The sequence below is a fragment of the Panthera tigris genome, chromosome D4, assembly GCF_018350195.1.
Source record: "Panthera tigris isolate Pti1 chromosome D4, P.tigris_Pti1_mat1.1, whole genome shotgun sequence".
NCBI classification, from domain to species: Eukaryota; Metazoa; Chordata; class Mammalia; order Carnivora; family Felidae; genus Panthera; species Panthera tigris.
Window position 1 is genome coordinate 82677766 of NC_056672.1, and position 26849 is coordinate 82704614.

The 26849-nt window shown below is 57.2% G+C and overlaps 1 protein-coding gene across 3 annotated transcripts in view; it reads left to right on the forward strand.

The window, feature by feature from the left end:
- Positions 1 to 26849, forward strand: part of NEK6 (NIMA related kinase 6) — an 85404-nt gene that overhangs the window by 14214 nt on the left and 44341 nt on the right. The window contains exons 1-2 of one of the 3 annotated variants that reach the window (XM_015543074.2): positions 16460 to 16659; positions 25981 to 26098. In XM_015543074.2, the coding sequence (XP_015398560.1) occupies positions 26009 to 26098 (90 nt within the window). In that variant the 5' untranslated portion in view covers positions 16460 to 16659; positions 25981 to 26008. Of the gene's footprint in view, positions 1 to 16459; positions 16660 to 18493; positions 18636 to 25980; positions 26099 to 26849 lie in introns of those variants that run through there. The other 2 variants (XM_007094385.3, XM_042964130.1) reach the window with 2 other exon arrangements.

The following is a 26849-nucleotide window of genomic DNA, read 5'->3' on the forward strand; positions in this document are numbered from 1 at the left end:
TTGCTTTGTTTCGTCATTCATCCATCCAACAGAGCCAGGCACTGTTCTGAGGGGCATAATGAACAAAAGAGACAAAACGGGGCTGGCATTCTGGTTGGGGAGAGCCGTCATAAGCAAGAAATGAGTCAAGTATGTCCAGTGTTACTGGTCCGAGTGTTGGAGACAGACGAATGGGAGTTGTGGTGTGGGAGGGGTGAGGGTGCCCCCCCATCCCCGCCATGAGGCTCCCTCCTGGGGTGATGCTCCTGCAGTCTCTCTCTTCCCTCCAAGGGCAGTCTCCTGAGAGTTCACATACTGCCTGTTGTTCTAGGTCCCAGCTCTCCCGGGAGGTGCTGGGATGGCATCACGGGGCTTGCTTTGAGAAAGTGGTTTTCCCAGCTAGAATGTGGGAATTTTCCCTCAGGCATTCCCAAGACTTTGAACTGCTCGGTCTCAGGGCTGCCGGTTACCAAGGGCCAACCTGGGCAGGCTCTGGCCACGTATTATTGCCCTGACTCCTCTTGGTGACCCTGTGAGCCAGGCTCTTTAGTCCCATTTTACAGACAGGGAGAGGGAGGCCGAGCGAAGCTGAGTCACCTGCCCAGGGGCACACGGTGGGTCTGTGGCCAAGTCAGGATTTGAACCCAGGCCTTTGGCTCCCAGAGCACACATCCTAAACCACTGTGTTCTAGTGTGGATGGGTGTTTTTGTTTCTCTGGGCGTCAAAAACCATGTGCTCCACCCAGAGCAGCAGATGTTCAGCAAGCACCTACTATGTGTCAAGGCTGCGCTGGGTGCCACGGGAGGGCGTGGTCGAGAAGAACGCTCAGATCGGCCTGAGAAATGATGGCAGTTACTCTTTCCTCCACGCCTGTGAGGCGGGTACCGTTAGCCCCGTGTTAGGGATGAGGAGGCTGAGGCCCAGAGAGGTTCCTCAGCTTGCCAAGGTCACACAGCCCCAGCTGCCTGCCTCCACTTGCTCCGCCTGTTTTCAACCGCCGCTGTCTCCTGCCGGCGTCACCCTCCACCCTCATTTTGCGCTTGGACCAACTGAAGCCCAAAGAACAGTTCAGCGGCTTGATTCTGAATTGGAGGAGGGTGGGTCCTGGCGTACTTTTGGAAATGGACACCCTTTCCACAGTGAAATTGCTTTTGAGATGCCCCTGGCCCTCAGGGCAGAAGACCAGAGAAATTACAGCAGTTGACGAGGGCCTGGCAGGCGTGGGCCTGGGGATCGGGCCTGGGGAATGGAGGCGAGGGTAGGTGATAAGATAAGGTGTCAAGGGTCCTCCCCAGACTGACAACCAGGGCGATAGGGTTTCCTGACCTCAGGGACAGACAGGCCTTTTCAAAGGAAATGCTTCCAGGACTGTCCCATTCCTCCATTAGCAGACAGCCCTCAAACAGCAAGGAAACTGCCGTATATTCCATATTCACGAAATGGTGAGCCGGCGATCAGACCTATTTATTTAAACCCAGAGACGACGAGGCTAAAGACTTGAGCTCTGAGCGGGCGCGCCGCCTCACTGCAGCAGGGGAGCCTAATCTGCAGGGTTTTCTTCCCATTTACGGGTTTTTTTGTTGTTGTGTATTTGTAAAATGAGGCTTCTGCTGGCAAAAGCAGGTTTTAGCGAGTGCGGCAGCTCTTTCAAGACCTAATAAGGCCCCAAAGGAGGGTGTGTTCCGGCAACATTTTCCTTCCCCCCCCGGGGGTGGCCCGATTCCTTGCCTCCTGCACTTTGGGCACCATGAACCATCCGTCTTGCTTCCCATTAACGGAATTACCGCCGTCACTGCTGCAAGGACAAGACGGGCCCGTTCGAACTGCCTTGGGGACAAGAGGCAGGAGCGGCTGCCACGCAGTTTTGCTTAGGGGGAAAGGAAAGAAAAAGAGAGAAAAACCAAACTCCCACAAATGGCTGGTTCCTTAGGTCTTAAGAGCCTGGGCTCAGGAGGAAAGAGGCAGCCGGGCAGGTTCAGCCCCGCTTCCTGCTCACATTCCTGGGCAGGAAGTGCCGTGAGCCTCTCAGAGGAGAGCAGACGGCACAAGTGATGGGGCCTGGGGTCGGCAATCTGGGATCCTACCTGGAGACCCTGTGTCAGGGAGCAAAGCAGTTGGGGCTGCAGGTTAGAACGTTCCACCGTGGCTTGAGCTGCTTCAAGATGTCAGGATCGACTTCCTGATGGGCAGCTGCGGGGGGAGGGGGGCATGGGAGGGGGGGGGCAGTCTCTCTGTTCTCATCAGTAAAGGGAGGGACCATGAGCTCTGTGCCCTTTGAGTCTCCTTGGTTGGCCCTTGATACCTGGCTTTGGGGTGAGGCCAAGGCCCACGAAAGCCATAGGGCGAGGCTAGCAGCCAGAGGGAACGCAGAAGAATTACAAAGCAGTCATGACCCTGCAGCACATTGAGCTATTGTTACTTTTTCATCAGAGCACCCATCAGGGGTTCACATTGCTATCATCAGCTAGTCTTCACCTTTAAACAGCTCCATTGTGTAAGTGAATTCCAGGCTCAGAGAGGTAAAGGGACTTCTCCAAGGTCACACAGCAAGGATTTGGACCCAGATCTGTTTCCTCTGGGAGCCCGTGTGCTGATAACCTGGGAGGATCTTCAGGGGATAGTCGGGTGGAGAGGGCATGCTGGGTGGAGCACTGGGGGTGGGAAGCAGGGGTTGCGGGAAACCATAAGACGCTCTCTGGGGCCGACGTGGTGGATGACAGGTGCCACCTGGGATTGGGGTCCGACAGGCAAGGAGGCCTTCGATGCTAAGCTCTGGAGTGATGGCTTTACCTGGCCGCCTCGAAGGCTGACACGGGAGGGGTGGTGGTGTTGGCAGCGTGTGTGGAAAATGGCTTGGTGAGGGTGGGTGATAAGACCAGGAGGGGGTGAAGAGGCGCCGACGTGGACGACAGTGTGGATGGTCTCCGAGCCTCTCAGCCGCCTGAGGCTGCAGTCCCATCCCTTTGACTCGACCCCAGCCCCCCACCTCCCCACCCACCACCCCAACCCTTCCTGCTGGGTGTCTGGCGGGAGGCCCCTCACCTCCACACCCCAGCCTCCCTCACAGCTTTCTTGTGAAAGGCAAGGCCAACGCCTAGGACTTGCTGGGGACAACGTGAGAATAAATGATAAAATATGTAAAGCTTGCAGCACTGCTCTGGGAAGGGGGGGAAAGGTGCCATGGGTGTGTTATTTTCCCTAAATCCTATTTCTGCTTGTCATTTCTTTCCTCCCCGTCAGAGAAGCAGTTCTGATTCTTGGGGATGAGAGAAGTCGGAGTTCATGCCAGTGCATCAGCCAAGGGCCAGGCCCATTTGAGCTGTCTGTCCCTAACTACATTCGTTTCCCGATTTCCAGGCCATCTCATTAATCTGCAGGATCCCTGGTTCTAACGTGCTTCCCAGGGATCGAGTTGTGTTGTCACTGTGATTGAATTCTGATCCTCCCTTGATTGATTGATTGCTTGGTCGGTTGATTGATCTGGAGAAGTCAGAGGCAAAGCCGTGAAAGAGGCAAAGTTCTCCTGAGTTCTGCGTTCTGTGACATGTGGTGTGTGTTGAGGGGCGGGCTGGGGCCACAGCTTCCCCCCCTGCCCGCTGGGAGTCGGCCCGTCTGGCAGCCGACGTCAGCCGTGCAGTGAGGGGCGCTCACAGCCTCAGGTTTGGTGTAAGGCAGTGCGGTGTGGTAGGCGCGCCCAGCGGAGAAGCTGGCTGTTCCTGGGATCTGTCCAGGTGTAGTTTTCCACGGAGGCAAGATTCCCAGGAGGGTGAGCCCGGGCTAGCCCAAGAGCCGCTGGGTATCATCCCATGGAGCCAGGTGGTTCTAAAGGAGACTGGGTTCTGCCTGCCATTAAGGGGCTCAGCCCCCCGCCCACCAAAGGGCCTAGCACCTGCTGGGGATACAGTCTGAGTGTTTTTATGTTGAGTGGACAGAGGAGGGTGAGGAGATAAATGTGTCACTTACTGGCTGGGTGACTTCATGTATCTAGGGTCTCATTTTTATTATCTCCAGAAGCCATATTTCAGTTGGGGAGACTGAGATTCAGAGAGGTGAGGATTGTGGCCAAGACACCCAGCAGAGAAGCCTTGAGGCTGGTCTGCCCACGTGTGTGAACTTCCACTCCCAGTAGAGCACTGGTCCCTCTGTCTGGCCTTTCCTTCCGGACACCGAGCTCCCCCAGGGCTGGACGTGGCCTGCCCAGACCAGGCCTGCACTCCTGCTCCTGCACCAGGGCCCCTCCCTCCTGTAAGCACCCCCTCCCCTCAGTGCTGGGCGGAGATGGGGCAGGTGCACCTCCTGTGTGCCAGTCACACCCTGCGGACTTGATCTACGCCACGTCATTGAGCAAGTGAGCCTTTTAGGTGGGTGTCCTCCCCATTTTCAGATCATGAAAGCGAGGCTCAGAGAGGTGAATGAAACTTGGCCAGGGTTTCCCAGCAAACAAGTGATGGGGCCCAGGTTCAAATTCAGGAAGGACAGTCACCTGCTGGCTAGAGAAGGGGTGGCTTTGACCCGTTACTGTGGGCATGATGTCAGAGGCAGAACTTTCCCATGCAGAAAAAGCAGGGAGTCTGCCAGGGTTGGGCAGGGTAGGGGGGCGGCCCCTTGGTTCCCCAGGAAATGTGGGGCTAGATAGGGCCCCAAACCCACTTGGTCTCCGAGCACCCACCCAGCCCACCTCTTTCTGGCTTCGGGTGCTCTACCTGGGCAGTGGGAGGACAGGAGGACCTGGCTTATCTGAGTGCTGATTACATGCTAAGCAGTTTGCTACCCAGTCTGAATTAGTTGTGCCAGGGACCGTGTGAAGCCACATGTCCTTATTTGCATGGCCTGACCCCCTCCTCAGCTACACTTCCCCCATAGCGCTTACTGCGGTCCAATGTCTGTGTCCACCACTTGACCCCTCTGGGAGGGGGGATGGGTAGGGTCTGTGCCTCAGACAGCGCTTGGCTTTGTAGGCTTCTCAAGAAATGCTTGATGCACGACAATAGGATGAAAAGGAAACTGAGGTCCGTGGAGCCCCGGCCAGTCCGCCGCCAGCTGGGGCCTTGCTCACTGGCCGGCTCTCAGCCTGGAGTTCCAGGTGTGCCTGTCTGTGTCCCCACAGGTTCACGCTGCCCAAAGAAACTTCCAGTCTGCGCTTGTGGCTTTGGATCAGCTCTGAAAAAGCGTGTCCTGTGACCGCTCAAGGAATCTGGGCCTTTCGCCCAGAAGAGAGTGTGTTTCCTGGCTTCCTGAGAACTGGGGCCCACCCTGCCCCTGGCCGGGGCTTGCAGAATGGGAGGGAGGGAGCGATGGGCTCCGGCCTGGAAAGCGACAGCATCAGACCTTATCATCTGAGGTTGGCCACCCTGTGCCCGAGACTGTCCCAGCAAGGCCACCCCTGCATGGCCGTTAATCCTAGCACTCCAGGCAAAAGTTTCTCCACTTTTGGGGCATCTTCTGTGGGGGAATTAGCGCTCTTGAGTTACTGGAAAAGAAGCATTCCTCACGCTCATACAAAGCTTTATCCCTTGGACGGCTCTCCCAGCACACCTCACGGGTTACCACGTGGCACACGTGGGTGCGACGTTCATGAAGCACAGGGTGACTGGCTTCCATTGGGTCATCAAGCCGCCAGGGCCAGATGTTTCGAAAAGCTCCTTCTGGAGTGCCTGGCATCTGGCCTTTCCCTCTGAGGCCGGGTGCGGGTTTACGAGGTGTCTTTGAAGAGAGCTGGAGTCATCCGGCCCGTGATGTCTGTACATTGAGTAATTTCACGCTTTGGTTTTTTTCTTTTCAAAAGAAGGGTCTGGGCTTCTTTCTCCTTCCCCTGCTTTTTCCTTTGTATTTTCTTTTCCTTAGGACCCTCCCTCACTGACTGGCCTGGAATGCCTCCTCCCTGGGGCTGGGAGATCACCCAGTCTGGAATGACCCACAGGTTAACTGGGGTATATCGGGCAAATTTCTGAGAGGGAGAAAACCTTTTTCGTCCACAGAGGAGAGTGGGGGAGGCCAGCCTCACTTCTCCTCGGCCAGGATTGAATAAAAATAATCACTCGGGAGGGCACGCTGGCTTGAGTTTGCTGGTTCCCCAATGCCAGATCCACGCCAGGCCCGGGGCTGTGTGAGATTCTCACCCATCTATAGGAAATGAGAAAACTTAAAGACAGGCCTGGCATCAACTACTTTCTTATGTCAGGTGTCCTCTTTCACGCAGGACGGTGATAATAGGTGGGAATTTTATCGTAGGTGCCAGAAAAAAAGTTGGCAACCTTCTAAGGTCCATCTTCAGAATTTAGGGGAAACGCTACAGGCCTGTGAAATCCCCAGACCTGGGAACCACTGATTTATTTCCTCTGCAGCCTGAGAAACAGAAGTTGAGCCTGGAGTCTTCCAGGAAGTCTTCAGTGCTTGGGGAGGCTGGGGAGCTGGCGGCCTGTGAACAGCGGCCATGCTTGGGGTTGAGGCGGGAGTGGGTGAGTTACCCAGAGCCCCCATAACAAATCACCCCAAACTGGGGGCTTATCACCACGGCAGTTTAGTCTCTCACAGTCCTGGGGCCAGAAGCCTAAAATCAAGGTGTTGGCAGGGGTTGGTTCCTTCCGGAGGTTCCGAGGGAGAGTGTGTTTCACGTCTCTCTCCTGGCTGCTGGTGGTTGCCAGTGATGCTTGGTGCCCCTTGGCTCGTAGACTCATCACTCCAGTCCCTTCCTCTGTCATAACATGCCCTTATCCCTGTGTGTCCCTCTTCTTATAAAGACACCGGTCGTTGGGTTTGGGCCACCCTAATCCTGTGTGACCTCATCTTCCACTGATGACATCCACAAAGACCCTATTCCCAGATGAGGCCACGTTCCCGCATTCCAGGTAGACACGAGTTTTGTGAGGACACTGTTCAGCCTGGGACAGGGACTTGAGGGGGTGAGGAGGAAGGCCTGTTCTGGATAGGGCATTGCCAAGTGTCTGCCGCTGTTTGAGTTAAAACAGGGTCCCCAAGATGGACTGCTAAGGCCGCCTGTGATTGCAGGACCCAGGTGGCCCCAGCATCCCCGCTGACGTGCTTGCTGGAGGGGACAGATGCACTCAAGGACCCAAGTCCAGGGAGGGAGTACCATCACCACAGCCAGGGCCAGGTCGTGTGACACCCTCCCTACTGAACAGTCTCATGGGAGGGGACCTAGCCACCCTGCACTCTGACTCCAGAGTCTGTGCTCTGCGTCCTAGACTTCTTTCTGTCCTTTAATGCAGGCGCCACACATGAGTGGATTGGTTCACTTCAACTTTTTGAAAGACAGGCCATCAGTATCTAGTCTTTCGGTGGCACCTGCTAGGACACCTTGGCACCGAGAGCCCCCCCGCCCCCCCCAGTGCTCTGCATAAGCCTGGCTGTGCTTTTGGCATGGAGGGGGCCCCTCCCGGCAATGACAGGGCCCCGCCATTCCCAGCAGTACCGCCAGTGAAGCCTCTGCCTGCTTTGTGGATAAAAGGCTGCCTGTGTGGCAGGGAGGAGGGATCCAGTCTCTTCTCTTCCTCCAGGGACCCTTATCTAGTTTGGCACAGGCTCTGTGGTCAGACGTTTCTGGGTTAGCATCCCAGCCCTGACACCTCCTAGCCAGTGATCTCGCTCAAGCAAGTCCCAGGGCCTCTCTGAGCTCTGCATCGCCCCCACTGTGAAATCGAAGTAATGATTCTAGCCCCGAACGATTAGGAGATGGCTGTGTGACTTAGTGGCTTGTAGCCCCCTTTTGTGAATCTTCCCAGTGCCTCGCACGGAGCCTGGTGCACAGTAGGCGCTCAATAAAAACAAGCCAGATAAGAGAGAGTATCGTGGAGCCTGAAGTACACTTCACAGCACTCTTGAGACCTGGTCCCAACAGAGTCCCTTGAGAGGAAGGTTCTGTAGGCATGTCCTTGCTCCTGGGCATGGACACAGTTACCTGAGCTAACCATGGTAGGCGTGAGGAGGTCAAGTGTGTGCAGGTAGCATTGGCGGAGGGAAGGTGCCGCTAAACCACATGTGGGGCTTTGATTCCTCACGTGATGCATTGAGTAAAATTATACCTGGGCTTGGTGCCGTGGGAGGCAGAGGGGTGTGCAGAAGAGCACTGGCAGGGGGTCTGGCTTTGCAGCCCTTATGAGCCCTGTGTGCAGATGCTCACGGGCCCTCATCAGTCCTGCTTTAGACTTTCTGCTGTAGACCTGAGGCCACTGCTGTCATTTGGGCCTCTGTCCCACAGCTGATGCCGGACTTGCCTAGCCGTCAGGCCTTTGCACCTGCTGTTCTCCCTGCCTGGAGTGCCCTCCCCCTGCTCCCCTGCTCAGAGCTGCTTTCCATTCTGAGATGGGACACACAGACTGCACATACCTTTCCCTGGGTCACCACACCCTGGGCATACACAACAGTGATGTCGCTGGGCTGTAGGTGTTGGTGTGAGACTCCTATCTGTAAACAAGGAGCCCCGTTGAGCACAGAGGCTGGTCATAGTGCGTGTTTGAAAATTGAGTGAACAAATGATTGAACATCCTTGGACACTTCTCTGCTCGGTTCCTTGGTTTCCGGTCTTGAAGATATAGGTGTGGACTGCTGGCTTCCTTGGGGCCCTTCTGAGGTCTCTGATGAGACATGAACTCTCGAATGGATTCAGAGTTTCTCCTGCTCCCAGGAATAAACAGAAGCGTGACAATAGCACACGTTTGGCTAGCAGTTGCCACGGACGTGCAACAGTTTGAACGTGGTATGGGGGACTTTCTGGGTACTCAGCGCAACGTCCTCAGTTAATGGATTCCGGTGTCTTTGAAAAGGCAGGACTGAGGCAGCCTCGCTGGTTGTTTTAACTGCAGTCACGGTGGCCCTTCCCGCCCCGTTCCTCTGCAGGACTTATTCCCAGGCCTGTGGAGGGATGGAGGTGTGGAGAACTCTCTCTCTCCTCTTCTACGTGTGCCAGGCCTCCTGGTGATGTATACAGCAGGTTCCGCTGGGTCTGTCCCCAGCTCCCTCCGCTTCAGGCTGGCACCGGATTTCAAACCTCCACCTCCACGGTCTCCCAGCTGTGCAAACATCTTCCTCTCCGAGCCTCAGTCTCCTTACCTGCAAAATGGAGATAGTAATTCCCGCCCTGTGGGAATGAGCAAGTGGACGAAATATGTGGCATGGTGTGTGGCATGGGGTAGGATCACATGATACGGTGGCTGTTCTTAGCCGGAGTATTCCTTACGTTAGAGATCAGGGTGAAACAGATCAGCAGTCTGCTTGCTTAAGCCAAAAAATGTCTGTTGTCTGAAGAATTTTGTTTTGGAAGACAGGTTTTGGGTCAGAACCTGATTCCCTCAGGAATTTCATGGTTGAGCATCCAGGCGTTATTTTATAAGCTCGGTGACCACCCAAGCCTTTGAGCCTTCCACGTGGACGTTCCCAGGTCAGGCTTTTCGGGAATCTCTTACACAGCTGGGCTGCCTGTCACGTCGGTAGCATCATTTCCACAGAGCGGGCTCTGTCTGGCTATGAATAGATGTTTTTTCCCTCTTTCTTGGATGCCTGAATGGCAAGTCTCCCTCCCGCGGTCCCAGAGGCCGACCTGTGTGTAAAACTCCAAAATGGACATCAGAGCGGGGCCGTCCATCCCTGCTCTGACTCCCGGCACCCAGGGAGGCTCAAAGAGATGAGTCGATGGCTGCAGTGACCTGGGAGCCTCCCGAAGCCCCAGGCTGTGGTTATAAAGGCTGCTGAGCAAACAGACACAATCAGAGGTCACAGAAAAGACAGCAGCTCAGAACGGCAGCCGAGATTGAGGAGGATGGCCCAGTGTCTTCAGAAACAGGCCTGCTGGCATCCAAGCCCCAGATGCAAAGCCCCTAAAAGCAGGATGCCCGCTGGAGATCAGCATGCTGCAGGCGAGAGGGCCTTGTCATTGGGAGCGTGGGTTCTGGAACCGCATCACCTTGCTCCAGATCCCAGCCCTTCACCAGCACAGCGTGCCTGACCTTTTTGTGCCTCAGTTTTCCCCTTCTGTAAACGGAGATAATAATGTACCTATGAGGGGTGATTCACGTCACTTAAGTGGCGTTAGAACAAGGCTTGGCACGTGGTGAATGAATAAGGGTAAACTGAGGCCCAGAAAGGGCAAGGGACTCGTCTGCGGTCATCCAGCAAGTCATTGGGGCAGCCAGGCTGAAACTCATGATTTCTAGTCCCGTGGACATTTCCCTCCTCCCCCTTCACCCTCAGTCAGACTTTTTCAACTCTGCCTCTTGCAAAGGAAATCGCGTGACCCTTCAGCCCGCAAAACTTCAGACTGCACAGAATTTCGGAAACCTCTTCGGGCTGGCTGGGGGCCTTGCTGCAATTCTGTTCGGCTGCTAGTTCTTTTTTCTCCCTTTTTTTTTTTTTTTTTCTTTTGAAGCTCCAGAGGATTTCTCCTTTCCTGTTTCCTCAAATAGGAAAATTACCCTTTTGGTAAAGGAGTTTAAAGACTTCAGTCCCTACTGTGTATCCCTGAACCAGCCCACCCACCCCGCTTCCCGGGCCTCAGTTTCCCCATCTGTGGAATGAGAAGTTTCCGTCCCTTGACAGGTGGACGGCCCCCACCTGCCAGCCTGTGATGGCCCTGGGGGCGGGCGGGCCAGGAGGTACCACCCAAATGCAGGTCCGTGCTGACCATGGTGTGAGTGTGACGGGCGCAAAAGCTGGTGGCACATCCTTCTAGGAAGTGAGCTGAAGCCCACCAGACATGCCACCCACTTCCGCCCACCTCCTGTTGCAAAGGTTCTTTGAGTCATCGGCGTTGCCTGTGTTTTTTCTCACTCCCCTGTTTCGGCAAAATGCTCTGCCGTCCCTCTGGGCTGAGTCCAGGGTAGCCAGGAGCGTCACATCCATAGGCCTCCAGGGCGTCAGAACCGAGGGGCTTGGCGGCCTCCTGATCTCTGCTGGGGACCCCAGCCCTGAGCCCTGGATGCTGCCAGCCTGGGGTCACCCCTCCGAACTTAACTGTCCTCACCTATGAAATGGGTAGGCGAGCCCTGCCCAGCAGGGTGAGTTAGCAAACCCAGGGTGGCTGGGTCGGAGTCCTGTGCCATCTCACTCCCCTCTTTCTTCCCACCCACAAGGCCCTGGCTTACCTGGGACCCAGCTGGAGCATAGGAGGTGTTGACACGCCCGAGTCCTCTCTGGCTGTGGACAGGAGGGGACACTTGGCCAAGCCAGGAAGCCTGGAGACAGATGCTGGCCCGTCAGGGCCAACAGCATCCTGAGTGCAGCCCTGTCAACCTTCTGATGGAGACCCTGGGGCCCAGAGGGGAGGGCCTGGAGCAGGGAGGCCGCGGAGCCGAGACTAGTGGCCAGGATGCTGGACCGGTGTCACCTCGCTCCTAGTTCTCCTGTCTTCTGTGTGTGGGTTCACTCTGAGGTCAGCCGGCCACCATCGGGGGGCCAGCCCAGCTGAGCCTGGGAATTCGGAGATGGGTGCCACGATGGACCCGCAGCAGGAGGTGGGGACTCAAGGCTGAGCCCCACCTTGCTACCCCCACACAGGGGCCTCAGGCAAATCATGCCCACCCCTGAGCCCCTGTCTCAGAAATGCCGCTCTGCCCACCTCTCCAGGTTGTCATGCGGCTTCATAAGATGGTGTGGGTATAAATCCCTGTGCAGACGTTCAAGAACTGTCCGGATGTGAAGAATTAAATATTTATCCCCCCACCCGGGGCATTTACGTATCCCCCACCTCCACCCCAGTGTCTGGTACAGAGTAGGTGCTCAGGTAGGTGTTGAATGAATAAGTGACAAAAGTTACTGTTTATTAAGCACCTGATACGTATTAAGCTCGACACAGGGGGGTTTCCCATAAGGTGCTCTAAGCCTTGCAGCGGCCCTGGGAACTTAGGTATGTCCCCATTTTACCAATAGGAAAGCTGAGGTTCAGAAAGGGAAATAACTTCTCTCCGGCCACACGGCAAGTGGTTGAGGAAATTAGGATCCACACCTGACTCTGAAGTTCCCATACCCCACAGTGGCCCACTGGGTCACTCCCTCCCCGAGTCCGCTGCCAAGTGTTGAACAAACAGCTCCCTGGCCGGGGGGGTGGAGGGAGGCACTTGTCCAGAGCCCCGGCGCGTAGTGTTTGCCAAATTCCACGGTGTAAATCTTCCTCCCGTGTTTGATTTCAAGCAACCAAAGTGATAGCAACTGTCTCCCGAAATCCCTGAGAATGTAGCCAGCGGCCCTCACGAGCCAGCAGTGGCTCCAGCGCCCCTCTGCACCCTCCCCTGTGCAGGCCCAAGGCCACAGAGTTAGCAGTGTCCCCAGCCTGGGACCCCAGACTGGAGCCAAGCAGATGGCTTGGGGGTGCGTGTGGGGGGTGATAGCTGTGCCTGGGACACATCCCCAGCCCTGTCCCGCCAGAGCCCCCACGGCTCCTGGGGGTCTTGGTGTCGCCCAGAGACTTGGGCGGGATGGATGAGCCCCGGAGACACAGCTGCTGTACAGCGACTGCAATATTAAGGCCTGCCGGCCCCACTGTGTGCGATATTCCTGCCAGGCCCGGAGCAGAGCCCTGTAAACGCCAGGATATAATGGACAATAAAAGTCGCCGGAAAATAGTGAGTCTCCTAGGACCGCCGGCATCCCTGCCACACGCCGCCTGCCGGAACCACGAGCCCTGTGATCATGAGGCACGATCGTCATGTAAATATATAGGGTCTCTCGCCAGCCGCGGGCCAAGATTTATTTTATTGAGACGGTTGGGGGAGGGGGGCGGCTCAGGTTCATCGTCCTGGTAACTTTGTGAAACGCTTTGCCATCACTTCCCAGCTTCCGAGAGAATGCGGCAGGAGCTAGCGTGGCCTCGCCCGTGTTTCCGGAAAGGGGGGATCCCCCAGAGACCACGGGTGCCTCCAGCCACATCCGCAGGCCCAAGGGCCCGGTTGGCCATGAGACTGGGGTCCCCTGGAGAATGAAGACTGGCCTTATTGTGAACAGTTGGTTTGCAGAGTGAGCTGCCAGAAGGGTTTGCTGTTGAACAAGCACTGTTCTTTTCACGATGATAACGGTAATCATAATAGCAACAGCCACGTTTATTGAGCTCTTGTGTGTTCCAGGCTCCTGATAGTCCTAGGCTGGTATTTTGCCTGCATGTCCTCATTTAACAACCCTAAGAAGTGGGTCCTCCCCAGCCCCCTGTTTACAGAGGAGGGAACGACAACGAGTTGACTTCGGGACTGGCCTGGAGCTCATGTGGCTGGACAGAGGCAGCACAGGATTTGAACTTGGGGCTCTCTGACTCTAGAGCCTGTGCCGGGCTGCCTCCTGACTCCCTGGCCCTCTGGTCCCAGGTGGACCAAGAGCCACCACCTCCCTGAAGCCCCCTTGATTGGCTCAAGTTAGAAGCATTGGCCCCTTTTGTGATTTTGCAACGTTAGGTAAGCACTTTGCTCTCGTCCCCTCTCCACCACATTTGCCTTTTTCCCTGAGGGCAGGAACCCAGTCTGTACACTGCAGGGGATGTCCAGGTGAGTGAGGATTCAGGCCTGCGTTTTTCATCCAGGGTCGGCCTCTCTCCAGCTGGGATGCCTCCGGCAAGCCACGTGACCTCTGAGCCTCAGTTCTCCCACCTGTCAGATGGATGCAGTGTGTCTGCCTTGCAGGGTTATTTTATGAGCACACGAGTGGCTCGAGTGTGTGCAGCTCTCACTCCAGAAGGACCAGGCCCAGCACACTGCACTTAGGGGGTACTCTGTGTGTGATCCTCCCACATACGTACTCACCTCCGTGGTTGTGTGTCTGGGAGCCTGGGGCAGGGGGTGGGGGTGTGTGTGTGAGCCATGCCCCCATATGCTGTGGCTTGTCGTGAGTGAGGAAGGGCAGTGTTCAGGGGGCTTCTGAAAGTCTTCTCGAACCAGACAGGGTGTCCCCTCAGCAATTCCAGACCCAGAAGATCTGGTTTTCCTCCCAGCACTACATACATGATTAGATACAGGATCCCTGAGCTCAGCCGGGGACGCCAGCAAGGCCTCCGTCAACTCCTACAAAGCGTCAGCACAGAAAGAGCCCCTCGACTGTGGGGCCGACCCACTACGTTGTAGGTGGGGAACTGAGGCCCAGACACAGGCCGAGATTTCCCCAAGGCCACGCGGTCCTGGGAGAGTCCCAGGCCCTAGCCTCCCCCCACCCCGACACCCCCTCCCTGGCCAGCCGCCATGCCACATGCCACCGCTCCGAGCAGAAATCACCCGTATGGGTTACAAATGGCCTTGCGTTTCCCAGGCCCTGCTTGGGTCAGCGAGGATCCTGACACAGGAAGGCGCAGGGACCTCACCTGTCCCAGAAGGTATGGCCCCAGAAGCTGTGATTGTTGGCCAATAACTCCGTGCCGGGTGGCAGGACTGGATGGAGAAGTGGAGCTCAGCCTTGTGGAGATGGTGCCAGAGGCACGTGGTAGCTCAGGAGGCCCTGCAGCTGACAGAGGGGCTGGTGCACCTGTCGGCACCCCCCCCCCCCGCCGGCACCGCTCTGCCCCCTCTTCCGTGTCCCAGGTGGACAGACGTGGGGAGCGACCAGCAGTGAACATGAGTGTTTGAGGGCACAGGGGCTGAGCAGAGCTGAGTTAGACTTCTGGAGGTTTATCACCACCTCAGGCCCAGGAGGAAGAGGAAGGCTCCCTGGGGTTGGCTCACACGGTGTGAATCTGTGTTCCCTGGGCGCTGTGCTGTGTCCCGAGGGACAGGAGCACACTCTCCCCTCAGAGGCAGCTCTCTGCCCTGGAGAGAATTCCTCTCCAGCAGACAGGATCCCAGAAGCAGAAGAAAAACATTAGACAGTGCCCAACTCGGGGACCTGGTCCAGCCAGTCTGGAGCTTCCTCTGTGAGTCAAGGCCGATGACACCCCCATAGCGAGGTTATGGAGGACGGTCCTTGAGTGCTGCACACACCAGGGCCTGGGCAGAGTCTACCCCACAGGCCTGTGGAAGGCTGGCCTGGACCCAGAAGCGGCCACCCAGGGGCCCAGCACCTGGCATATGCCCGACAGTTGGGCCCGGCCGGCGGGGAAGGTATGCTGGCAGGTGGCCGAGCCATGGTGCCAGGATCTGGCTCCGTGTGCCCTCTGGGGCCTCAGCTGCCATATGCCTGTGTCAGTCCCAGCGGTCGAGCTGCAGATGGGGCATTGGTGGGGGGAGAGGGGGGTAGTTTGCCCAGGGTAGAGGTGGCTCTTGTTCTGGAGGAGGAAGCAGGTGCTGGCCACAGGGGTGCTTTTTGGAGACTGAGGTCCGGGGCTGGCCTGGAGCCTTCCCAAGTTCACGTCTGCTCAGGTCCACCAGCCTCCGTGCCCTTGATCCCACTGTGTCCCTTCCCCTCTGCTCCTAAACCTGCCCATTCATCTAGGCCACCTCGTACTCCACCTGTTGTAGAAAGCTGTCCGTGACCTTGCCTGGCCCAAAGTGAGAATGCATCAGTCTTTTTCCTGGGGGTACCTTTCCTGTTCTTTTCTGGCCTTTGGATCTGCTTCTGTGTTTCGGGGGTTCTCTCCTGTGGACACTATAAAGGCAGCGGGGTTTTGTCTGAGTCACCTCAGGGTGACTGGCCATCAGCCTGGGCCCTGCACACAGAGAGCAGCTGGGAAGACGTATGGAAGAAGGGAAGGCAGGGACACGCTGAGTCCTCAGCTCCAGGATCCACAGCCTTGGTGGGAGAGTATGGGTCCTGAATAAGGATGTAATAATAATGAATAGTAACTCCATTGATTGGGTGTCTATTACGTGCCGGGCCCATGGCTAAGTACTTTTGATTCATGTAACATCACGGCCCCCTCCAGCAGCCCAGGGTGGTAACGCTGGGGTACCCGCAGCTGGGACATGGCAGACCCAGGACTCCGAAGCAGGGCCGCTTCCTACCAAAGCTCTCCTCTCTGAGGCAACAAATATCTTTGTCCCAGCTTACAAAGGAAGAGACTAGAAAGGGTTAGGCTTTTCAAGGGACAGCAAGAACTTTTATACTTCTTAGCGTTTGCTGGGCCCCAGCAGGGACGGGTGGGGATGGAGTGCAAGGGACAAGGGAAGGGACACCTTGTCCTTCCCAAAGCCCAGGCTGGTTTAATCCTGCCGTCTGCTGGCAGTGTGCCTGGTTCTGGGTTGGGGGAAAGGGGTTCATAAAGAGCCTGGAGAGCACATCCCTTTGCCTGAGCATCGTAGGGTATGGAAGGGGTTAGGGAGGCTGGGTCCTGGCCACATGCTGCCACTGCTGTGCTCACGTCCCTAGCCAGCCTCTTGTCCTCCAGCCTCAGTTTCCCGGAAGGTAAAAGGGGAGCAGGACTGGGTGATCCCAGAGTGCATTCTGATTGCATTCCCAGCCTGCTGGTTTGGGGCACACTTGTGTTTTCCTAGACTGTCTGGTGGCCGCTGCCATCAGATTCCAGTCCCTGGTGACCATAGGGCTCCCCGGTGGCTGTGACAAGTTCCATTCACCACGGAGGTGGCAGTGGAGTTATTTTTGGAGCAGCGGGTGGTGGGGGAGTTTCCTTTTGGCAGGGACTGGGGATGGGAGTCTCGGGCAGGGGAAGTCCCACACCGAGACAGGGCCGGCCCCTCTTCCCACACCCGCCCTGGCACAGAGAGGCCTCCCAGATGCCCAGAGGCCCCTGCACTGCACATACCCAACCTCGACCCTGAGCTGAGCAGCACTTCTCCTGAGCTTCTCAGGAGCCACTTTGCAAGGTACTGGCCTCTGCCCTGTCTCCAGCTACGGGGAAGCCCTCACTCTTTCCTGCTGCCACCTTTGCCGCAAGGGTGTGCACAGCAAGTGGCAGGGAGGCAGGCAGGAGAGACTTCTGGGGCCTGGACTCCTGGGGTACCTGACCTGGCTGTACCTCTGTCACTGCTGCTCACTTGATCATCCGCCTGGTGGGGGCTGCCAGCGGGGGTCAGCACCATCTCCAGCCTGGCATGACCTTTGCCACCACCCAGCTTGGGGGTGAGGGCAGTTGTCAATACCAGGTTTCACACTGTGCGTTCGCGGGCTCTGCCAGAAGCCCTGAGGTTATGAGGGAGGCAGAAAAAATTCTTTTATTTCTCCCGGGTGAAGTTCGGCTGCCTGGGCTCGTGTCTGATGTCTGAGCAGTGAGTTCTCCGCAGAAGATTCTCCCACCAGGGATAGCTCTCCCTTCAAACCTTAAGACGGGGGCAGGAAACCAAATAAGGCGAGGCAAGGGGGTCAAGAACGTCCCACGTGTGGAAATCCCTGGGTGGGATTATGGTGGCTCCCAGGGCATGCTTTTCCCAAACACCGAAGCTGGGGGCCGGTCCGCTGGGTTTCCTCCTTTGGTTATTGGTTGTCAGGGCAGTAGTTATGGTCTAAGACAGGAGATGGGGGTAGAGGAATTTCTCCCTGAAATTATCCATTGCCAGTGGCCCCTGCGATGAGCTGGCCCCAGGACCTCAGGCTTCTCCTTTCTGGCCTCTGGCGTTTACGGACTAGATGAGAGCCATTTACCTGGCCCTCCCTTTGTGGCCTGCTGGGGCTGCAGAGATGAGTGGCTTGGTCTCTGCCTTCAAGGAAATCTTCATCTGGGGAGGGAAAAGCATGTGAACAGGCAGCGACAACACCAGGACAAAGGCTGTGGAGCCAAGGAGTAGCTGACTGAGGGAGTCCAGGAAAACTACCTGGAGGAGGTAGCCCAGGTTGGGTTCTGAAGCAGGAGCCAGGTTTGCCTGGAGGCAGTTCATGCCAGGGAGGGGGAGCAGAGTCCGCGAAGGCCTTGAGGAGAGACTGAGGTCATTTATCTAAAGGGCAGGGGTCCTTGGGATGGTGGGATTGCCCAAGGGGTGAGTGAGTGAGATCCCAGCTTCCTCCAGCTCCGAGGTGGTCTCCAAGGATTGCCCCAAGCGAATGAGATTAAAGCCCAGACTTTGGAGGGAGTTAGGTTTCGGTTCAAACACAGGACTTGCCATCCTGCTGGAGGCCGGGGCTTGGTGGGTCACTTCTCTGTGCCTTGGTTTCTCCTTCCGTGAAACGGGGTCATTGCAGACCTCACAGCGGGGATGTGCTGAGGTGCCGCGTTGGCCCAGAGGAAGTGCCAAGTGTCTTCCTCTTCCCAGCGGGTGGGATGAGGCATGGCCTTCACCAGGTCCTGGAGCCAAAGGCCTTCCTGGACGGAAACCAGTTGCCTCACTGCTCCTTTAACTGAAGGACGAGATGTGTCCCGCTCCTATATATATATTTTTTCTCCCCAGAATCGAGTTTTATTAAACAAGCAGGAGGAAATGAAAGGTGATTAGGAACCTTCTCAATTTTAAAAAGGCTCTGGGAAGCCCTGCAGTGTGAGGGAAGGTCTGTTTTGAGTGGCTTGGTGATTTCTGTCTGATCTGAGGGGGGCCCTGCGCACCAAGGCGCACTTTTCTTGCTTGGGTTTCAGGAGCGTGGGAGGAACCGCCGGCTTCCCCGCCCTGGCTGGTCAGAAGTTTATTCAGCCTGCTCCCTCCGCCAGGCCCTGGGCGAGACACTGACGGTTTAGAGATGACCACACAGATGGGTTTCCTGTTTGAAAGGCCAGCAGAGGAGGAAGAGAGAATGACCAAGAAATCAGTTAGACGCCAGCAGATGGGGAAGGGGGGCCTTGGTAGCGCCCCACTGCCCCTGCGTGCCCGCTCTTCAGGGTTCAACTGTTGCTTCTCTATGGACGGAGACATCTGAGGTGAGACTTTACCAAGACCTCCCAGGAAGTGTCACGTCTGAGTAGGACCCAGGATCTGGTCCTGATGTACGGGTGGGACTTTGCCACACGGGTATGTGGTCAGGAAGGGGAGGCCCTTCTGTTCAGGGGCCTGGGGTGGGGTGGAGGAGTTGGGAAATGCAGGAGGGCAGGCCCATGCCGGCCGGGCAGGACTTGGAATGCCGTGTCCAGGCACGTGGGCCTTGGCCTGGGGAGCTGTGGGTGGGAAGCAGCAGATTGGGATTTGTGTGTTCAGGGGAGGGAACCTTCCCGTTGTGGGCTGGCGGTTGGGTTACGAGGCAGGAGATCAGCTGCCGACCTCTAGGTTCTGCAGGCCCACCCTGTACAGAGGTCCTGCCATCCTGGAAGGACGGGGCTGGTCGCGGTCCCGTGTCTTAGAGAAGACAGTCTTCTACTGGTCCTGGAGCTGAGGAATCGGAGCGGCGTGTGTGGCTTTGGGGGTGGGGAGTGAGGGGACATAGGACCAGTCAGGAAACCAGACACCATCTGTGGCTCATCCCCTATGGCTCCCAGGCCCCCATGACTCTGGCCTGAGATCTGGCTGCTTCCTGTCAAATGATGAATGGGTAACGTCTGCTTATCCCAAGACCAGAAGAGAAGTGAGGCCAGGGTGGGGGAAGGACGCAGCAGCCAGAACCAAACCTCTGGGCCAGAATTCACTCACTCACTCACTCACTCATTCATTCATTCATTCACTCTCCCAAGGCAGTATGGACCAGGGGAGTCACACAGACTTGGCTTCAAGGGTCAGTTCTGCCTGTTGTGTGCTGTGTGACCTTGGGCTCATCACTTAACCAGTCTGAACTTGTGTGTCCTCTTCTGCACAATGCGGATTATAGCAGCCGCCACCTAAGGTTGCCGTAAAGGAGCAGGGTACGCACAGCACTGGGCACGGGCCGGGTACAAACACAGCACATGCTCCATTAGTGGCGGCTGTTGTTATGTTCTCCCCACCAGCCGGTCTGCGTGGGTAGGACATTCCTTACGGCCCCAGGCCTCGTCCTGGGACATGAAGTCAGTGGAGTTTCTTTGGTTGTTCACGGCCTTGCTGGTCTGAGAAGCACGTTTAAATGGCAGCATTCTCTGATGTGTAGATTCTGGCAAGGGCTGTTTCTCCTCAGAGCCTCAGTTTCCTCATCTGCAAAATGGGGGTGATGGCACCTCTTGGGCTTCTTGGGAGCTGTTCAGGTGACTCAGCTCAGGGGAGGAGCTCGAAGTGGGTGTTGTGGTGCTGAAGCTGGTCTAACCTTGACCCCACCAGCGGCCAGGCTCCGCGAGCTGCCGCGTTTCCTGGCTGGGCCTCGGATCTCCGTAAGTGAAGGGGTGTGTTAGGCAGTGCTGGCCTGTGGCGTCTCTCCTCTCTGGGTTGGCCGACGGCTTCGGGCGGTGGGCATCCATCCTGGGCTTCCGCCACCGGGAGCCTGCTGGACAGACGGAAAGTCCCTGGTGCCCACGCTGGTGTTGGGTCACTTGTTCAGGGAGGAAAGGGGAGGGTGGAAAGTCACAGTGATAGTTTCCTGCATTGGGAAAACAACCAGTAAAGCTGTTCACTCCGCTGGAAGGTCCGAGAGGGGCCTTCCTCAGGGAAACTGGCATGGGGGCTGGCTTCCGGTGGAGGCTGAGCCTCAGAGGCTGAGGGCCTGGCAGAGCCTGGCAGCCGGGGAGCCGCGTTGGCCTTCACCACTCCCACCCCCGAATGAGGGGCAGTGACGCCCCTGCCTCAGTTGACAGACCCAGAATGTGGCCGGGCTCAAAGTCTCGCGGTCATCAGGAGGACCCGACCTGCGTGCACACGTTTTGAGAAGGGCAGGCAGGACACGCTGTTTCTGCCTCAGGGTCTGGGAACAAAGTGGGGTATAAACACATACTTGCGCCCACACAGTGTAGGAATGCACCACCATGAGACCCCCAACACACAGATCCTCACGCGCACAGACCCCCCCTGAACCCGCCCCAAGCCGGGGCCTCGCCCTGAGCCTTCCTGAGCCTACCTGGAGTCTTGAGTCATCTTTCACGGGGAGGGCAAGGGCCCCACTGAGCTGCCAGCCTCTGCGAGGTGTGGCATTTGTCAGTAGGGTAAGGAGGGACACGACTCTTCTAGGTGAAGTTTCCAGAAGTTGGGAGGCAAGGTCCAGGTGACAGTCCTGGTCAGAGAGGCCACTGGAGAAACCTCACTACCCAGCCCAGAAGCCGATCCCTTCCAGGGAGCGCCCAGATGAAACCCAGGCCCCGTATTAGTAAGAGCCTTGTCCAAAGGCCAGGGCTTGGAGGAGAGTTTCGGGGGGCTTTGCGAAGGTAGCCACGCTTCACATGAGTGATAAAAGCATTTGTTCCAGAGTGGTCCTAAGGAGGACGTGCAGTGAGGCAGAAAGAGCAAGATCTGGGGGCCAAGAGCCCCAGCTCTGTCACTTACCAGCTACGTGATCCTGGGCAAGTCCCTACCCCTCTCTGAGCACCAGTTCCCGTGTCTGTCACATGGAGGCGATCACTCAGCCCTCTGTTGCCCAGTGAGGGTTAGTGATGACCATACTGGGAGCGACTGGCATCTCAGAGGGCCTTCACCTGTGTCGGGCTCTGCTGTAAGCATTTACATCTGGTAACATGTTTAATTCTCTCAGTGACCCTAAGAGGAACATCTTACTTGTTAGCCCCATTTTCCAGATGAGGAAACTGAGACACTGCGTGGTTAAATGAAGCCAGGCCAGGATTTGAACCTAGGCAGTTGGACTCCCCAGCAGGCCTTGCTTAAACCCTTAGATGCATCCTGATTCGGTCCCCGGGCACCTGGTAGACGCACACACATTGAGAACCCAGGCTGGGAGCCACACTGTGCATCCTCCCTGCCTTGGAAATGCAGGGCCCTTGCTTCCTGTAGAAGAAAGGCCCTTGCTTCCTGTAGAAGAAAGGCCCTCTTTTAGGTGGCCCTCAGTGTGGTCTGTGCCTGGGTCTCACATTCCACGGATTTTTGGCCCCTGACTTGGGCTTTGGCTGCCTGGGCCTCATTGTTCTGCAACTTGGCGGGAGCCACCAGGCACAGGCAGCCAGCTTGCTCCCTGTGCTACCCAGAGATGCCCATGAGATGCCCATGAGTGCTGAGGGACTTTCCCTGCTCTCTGTGTCTGTGTGCCTCGGCCTTTCTGCATCAACACTCCCTAAGAAGCAGTTTTTGGCAGGAATTTCCAGGGTGAAGGGGTTGGGTTTCCAGTGAGGTATAGACGGACAGAATGCAAAATCTCTGAAATCCAGCACCCCTGGAGAGCGAGAGGCAGTGGCTATCTTGGACCCAGGAAGGCTTTGGAGTCAGTGAGAGTAAATCTCCCCATGCAGCTTACTGGCCACATGACCTCCAGCCTCCCTTCTCTGAGCCTGTGTCCTCATCTATAAAATGGGTCTCCCAACAGCCCCAGGATGCAAGGGAAAGATCTGGCCCACCGGAAAAAACTGAAGGTTCTTTTCAGAGAACCTTCCATGCCTTTCTCCCAACCATCCCCTCTTCCTTCTCTACCTCCCTCCCTCCCTTCCCACTCCTTCTCTCCTCCCCCTTCCTCCTCCTCCTCTCCTCCCCACCTCTCCCCTCCCCCCTCCCCCCCCCCCCCCCCCCTTCCCTCTTCCCTCCTTCCCCTGTGTAGTGTCCCTCTCTGACACTTGGGACTCTGTGGCTTGCAGAGTCCCCCTTGGCTGCTTCTTTCCTAGAACAAAGACCCCTCTTCCTCACTGGGGAGGACATGGAGCCGCCCTTCCATTAGGTTCTGGACAGAACCGCTCCGAGGCACAGTAATTTACCAAAGCTCCAGGGGGTTGGCAGAAAAGGTACCAGGGACGGCAGAGCTGAGTCACCACGGTGCCGTCCCAAAGGGCATGGACCCTGGGGGCTCCTGTGTGTGGGGCCCCTGTGGGGGAAATGGCCCCTCGTGCCCCTCACCCCTGCCCACCCAGCACAGGTCCTGTTTTTGAGGGGACTGTTTGTTCAGTGGGGAGACGACGTAGGAAGTTTTCAACTTTGTATGTAACAAAGAAAGATGATGAATTGCCACTGAGAGCCTGTGAGGAGTGCAGCGTGGTGGTTTTAGGCAACGATGCCACCGTGGGTTTGAGTCCTGGCTCCACTGCTGTGGATCTGGGAAAAATCTCTTAACCTTCTTGTGCCTCGGTTTCCTCTTCTGAAAAATGGGACAATAATAGACCCTATCTCATGGCGTTGTTAAAACGAGGTGGGCTAAGAGGAGAAGTGTATAGAGCAAGGCCTAGCATAATAAGGGTACATAATCGTTGACTTATTATTAATTACTCTTATTTCTGATGAGGCCAGGGACCCCTGGACAGTGCCCCCGGAGCCCCGTGTGAGGTCTGGGGTCTCCCGAGAAGCCCTGAGAGCGTGCGGTCTGCTGCCTCTGGGTGCAGATGTTGGGAGGGCGCTGTTAATACCACACGAGGTGCGGCGGGGGCGGGTAGGAATGACCCAGGCAAACACCTGCTAAGCTTCTGCCCAGTGTGGCGCCCAGGCTCCTGGCTGGTGAGTGACAGTGTTGAGATACAAACCCAGGCCCACGGGCCCCCACAGGCTGGGTGGGGTGTGATGAGGGAAGAGGCATCCAGAGTCAGCAGGTGGGCGGATAAGCAAGTACATGCGTGCACCTGGCCTCTAGGCCACTCTGGCACCTTCTAAGATAAAGACAGAACCTTCTTGCTGAAGACAGTTCTTCTCCAACCTTTCCCTGGAGGTCTCCCTAAGGGCAGAGGACGGTGAACATGTCACCCTGAGGGGTCTGGGGGTGCAGCCCCGAGCAGCCGCAGAGCCTGCAGGAGTCTCCGGTTTTATCTTAAAATGCATGCGCATTTTACATTCTGTTCCCTCCAAATCCGGTTTATTGTTGCACACGTTTACCCCCCTGAGTAACAGCGCTGCCTCGGGAAGCTGCTCGTGTTTGTCTGTTTATCCTGGGGCTCTTCCTCCTGGTCCTCACCCTGTCACCCTGGGGGCGTGCGCTCCGGTGTGGGAGCTCAGGCACAGATGGCCGGGAGATGCCGAGGGGGCTGTGGTCCCATCTCCGGAAGCCTCCGTGGCCCACATGGAGCGGGGCTCCGTGAGCGGAGCACAGGCACTGGGAGACCCGGGGACCCAGGTGGGAGGTGAGTCCTGCGCTGGGACAGAGGGAGGGGTTTGATGGGGGGAGAGGCCTCAGATGTATAGACACCCCCACGGTGCCCTCCCCCTGCTGCCTATTCGAGATAAGAGAAAAAAGGGAGCAAGACATCTATCACATAAAATGCCATGTTTGTGGGTCAAAACTGGCTCCGTCTTGGCAGCTTCACAGACAGGAGACAGCACGGGCTGTGCTTTGGCGGGATGCAGCCCCCACCCTGCATGCCCTCTCCGCCGCCGGAGGCTCCCCCTGCTAGCCTGAGTTGGGTGCCTTGATTTCTGCCGTCTACTTGGTGTGCCGGAGAGCTGCTTTCCCCCCGAAACAGCTGAGGAAACGTGTGAGGGAAGAGCTGGTCCCATCTGGAGGGCAGAGGAAGCGTGGGCACTGGACCCCATCATGCCAGTGTGCAGGCTCTAGAGTGGCCGGGGGTCGCTTCGGGGGCAGAGCTGGGGAGGCAAGCATCGTGGGTCATTTGGGGCTTGGTGGACATGCTTTGATGGATCAGAAGGCATCACAGACATCCCTGAGCCTGGGAGGGCTGGATGCCACCCGCTGTGGCTGGAAAAAACCTACGGCGGGGAGGAAGGAAGAGATTCCCTTCCCGCAGCCCAGACACCCCTGTTAATGGGGGCATGTGTTTACTTAGGAGATATGTACCGCAGCTTGCTGAGCCACTAGACCAGGGGAAGGCTCTCTGTTTGGGATTTGGCTGGTATAGATGACCAGGTTCAAGATTGAGAGAGGCAGAGTGTGTCGGGGGAGAAAGTGATGTCTTAGGTTGGTTCCCCAGTAGCAGACCCGGAGAGGGCCGAGTGGGGAAGACCATAAGGGAGCGGGGGAGGCCCCACCCAGGGCCCTGGAGTGTGGGTTACACCTCAGAGTATCCTGACCCAAGGCAAGGGCACTGACTTTCATCTGGACCCCTTGGTCATTGACTGAGGTCATTGATTCCTAGGGACTCTGGCTCTCCAGAGGATATAGACGAACCTGCTCCAATAGCCTGGGCCAGTCCTCAGGGGCTCTATTTGGGATGTGTCGAGTCCGTGGGACAGCCAGGGCGGGGTCTGGTAGAAGTAGAGGCAGCCAGATTCGGGGGCCTTCACCTTATGCCTGCAGTGTGACGGGTGCCTCCTGGGCATCAGTCAGCCCCTTTCATGCTCCGCAGGCCTGGCCCTGGACACAACAAGGTGCTGCAGAAATGCCTGTGGGTGGAGGAAAGGCTTTCCTCCCAAGGAGGGCTTTTTCCCTTGCATCCAGGAGGCTCATGGTAGCCGGAGGCTGGCTCTCCCCTCCGTCTGTACAGCTGCCTCTGTGTGCCTCAGCCTTGGTCCCTGCCCCCGAGGCAGGCCTCTGCTAGGGAGGCCAGCAGAGGCTGCCTGTGACCCCGGGGGTGGAAGGGACATTGGGAGTGATTCTTAGATGGCATTTAGCGCAGGCCTGGGCACCTAGTGGGAGCTTAATCAGGAGCAGCTGCTGTGGCTAGTGTCCTTGACTCTCCTGGGGGCCTCTGACGTGGCAGCCCAACCCCTGGGGGTAGAAGGGGCCGTTCCCCTGTACAGAGGGCTCTGCGCCTGCCCCGAGGTATATGCGGCACTGTGAGGGGCCCCCATGGCCTTGGCCTTCCCAGGGCTTTGTGCATCAGGGCCCAGCGAGGATGGAGAGGTTGGGTCCTTCTTGCAGCCGCTGCCTGCAGTCTGACTCACGGTCTCTCTCCTGACCACCCAGGCTGCCGACCTGGGTTTTTGTGGGGGTGGTAATGGGGGACAGGGCTTTGTAACTTTCTGCCAGGAGGCACGGGGTGGACAGTAATGTGGAAAGAACAAGGCTTTGGAGCCTAGCACTTGTGGGGTTGAATCTGGCACATCCTTGGCTGGCAGGGGGGCCACCTTTAGACTTTTCCCTGCACAGAGTGTGTTTCCACCTCCTCTATCCAGTGGGGAGAGATAACCCCAGTGACCTAGTCAGACAGGATAATGGAGGGAAAGCGTGTCACGTCGGGTATCGAGTCTTAGCCCAGGCACTGCTGGGCTGGATGGCCGCCCAGCACCCGGGCTGGTCTATCTGGAAAATGTAAAATCTGACAGTCCCGCCTCATCCCAGTGCCATCCGGCAGAGAAAGCAAACAGACGTGTGTCTAAGAAAGCCCTCGTTTTCTTTTGCAGCCTGTGCCTTGTGAGGCTGGCATGCAGGATGGCCGGACAGCCCAGCCACATGCCCCACGGAGGGAGCCCGAACAACCTCTGCCACACGCCGGGGCCCGCACACCCTCCTGACCCACAGGTGAGGCCTCTTCCTTTGTCTGCAGAGCATTGGGGATTCACCGAGGAACACAGATCCCTGAGGCTGCTTCATCCCGGGCACTGGAGGACGCCCCTCAGCAGCCACTAGACAGAGTCGCTTCTCGAATGCATCCAAGGGTGGGAGTGGAGCTCACTGCCCACCAGCTCAGCCCTTATTTCAGTCAGCAGCACTCAGAGAAGCCTTCTCTGTGCCGGACTCTGGTCTGTCCCTGGGATTTCCGTGTGACTGGAACAGCTTTATTTCAGTGGGATCCACGCTGGGTAGAAAGGCCATGTTGTGGAGGCCCCAAGGAGAGAGTGAGGGGCTCTGGGGCAGCCTGTGCGCGGGGTCGGAAAGTGCTTCCTCGCTCTGAGCTGAGGCCAGCCTTCCTTTTGGATTTAGCTGTGCCCTGGCCCTCTTCAGCCTCTTTGTCTAGAACCAGCAGAGCTTCAGGACACTGGTTTCCTCACACCTGCCTCGACCTTGACGTAGATCCTTGGAGAGCCAGGCAGCCACCTGCAGCTTCCCTGAAGACAGTCTCTGGGGTTCCGAGCCGCCCTCACACTCCGTGCCTTTGTGCACACTGTTCCCTGGGCCTGGGTCCCCTCCCCAACTCCTCCAGGCCTCAGTCCAAATGCTGCTGCTTCTAGGAAGCCTTCCGGCTCCACCCCACTCCTTCTTCTGTGCCGCACGGGTGCTGGGTTATGGCCACGGTGTCCCGCTGGGGAGCTGGTTTCCTGAGTCTGTCTCC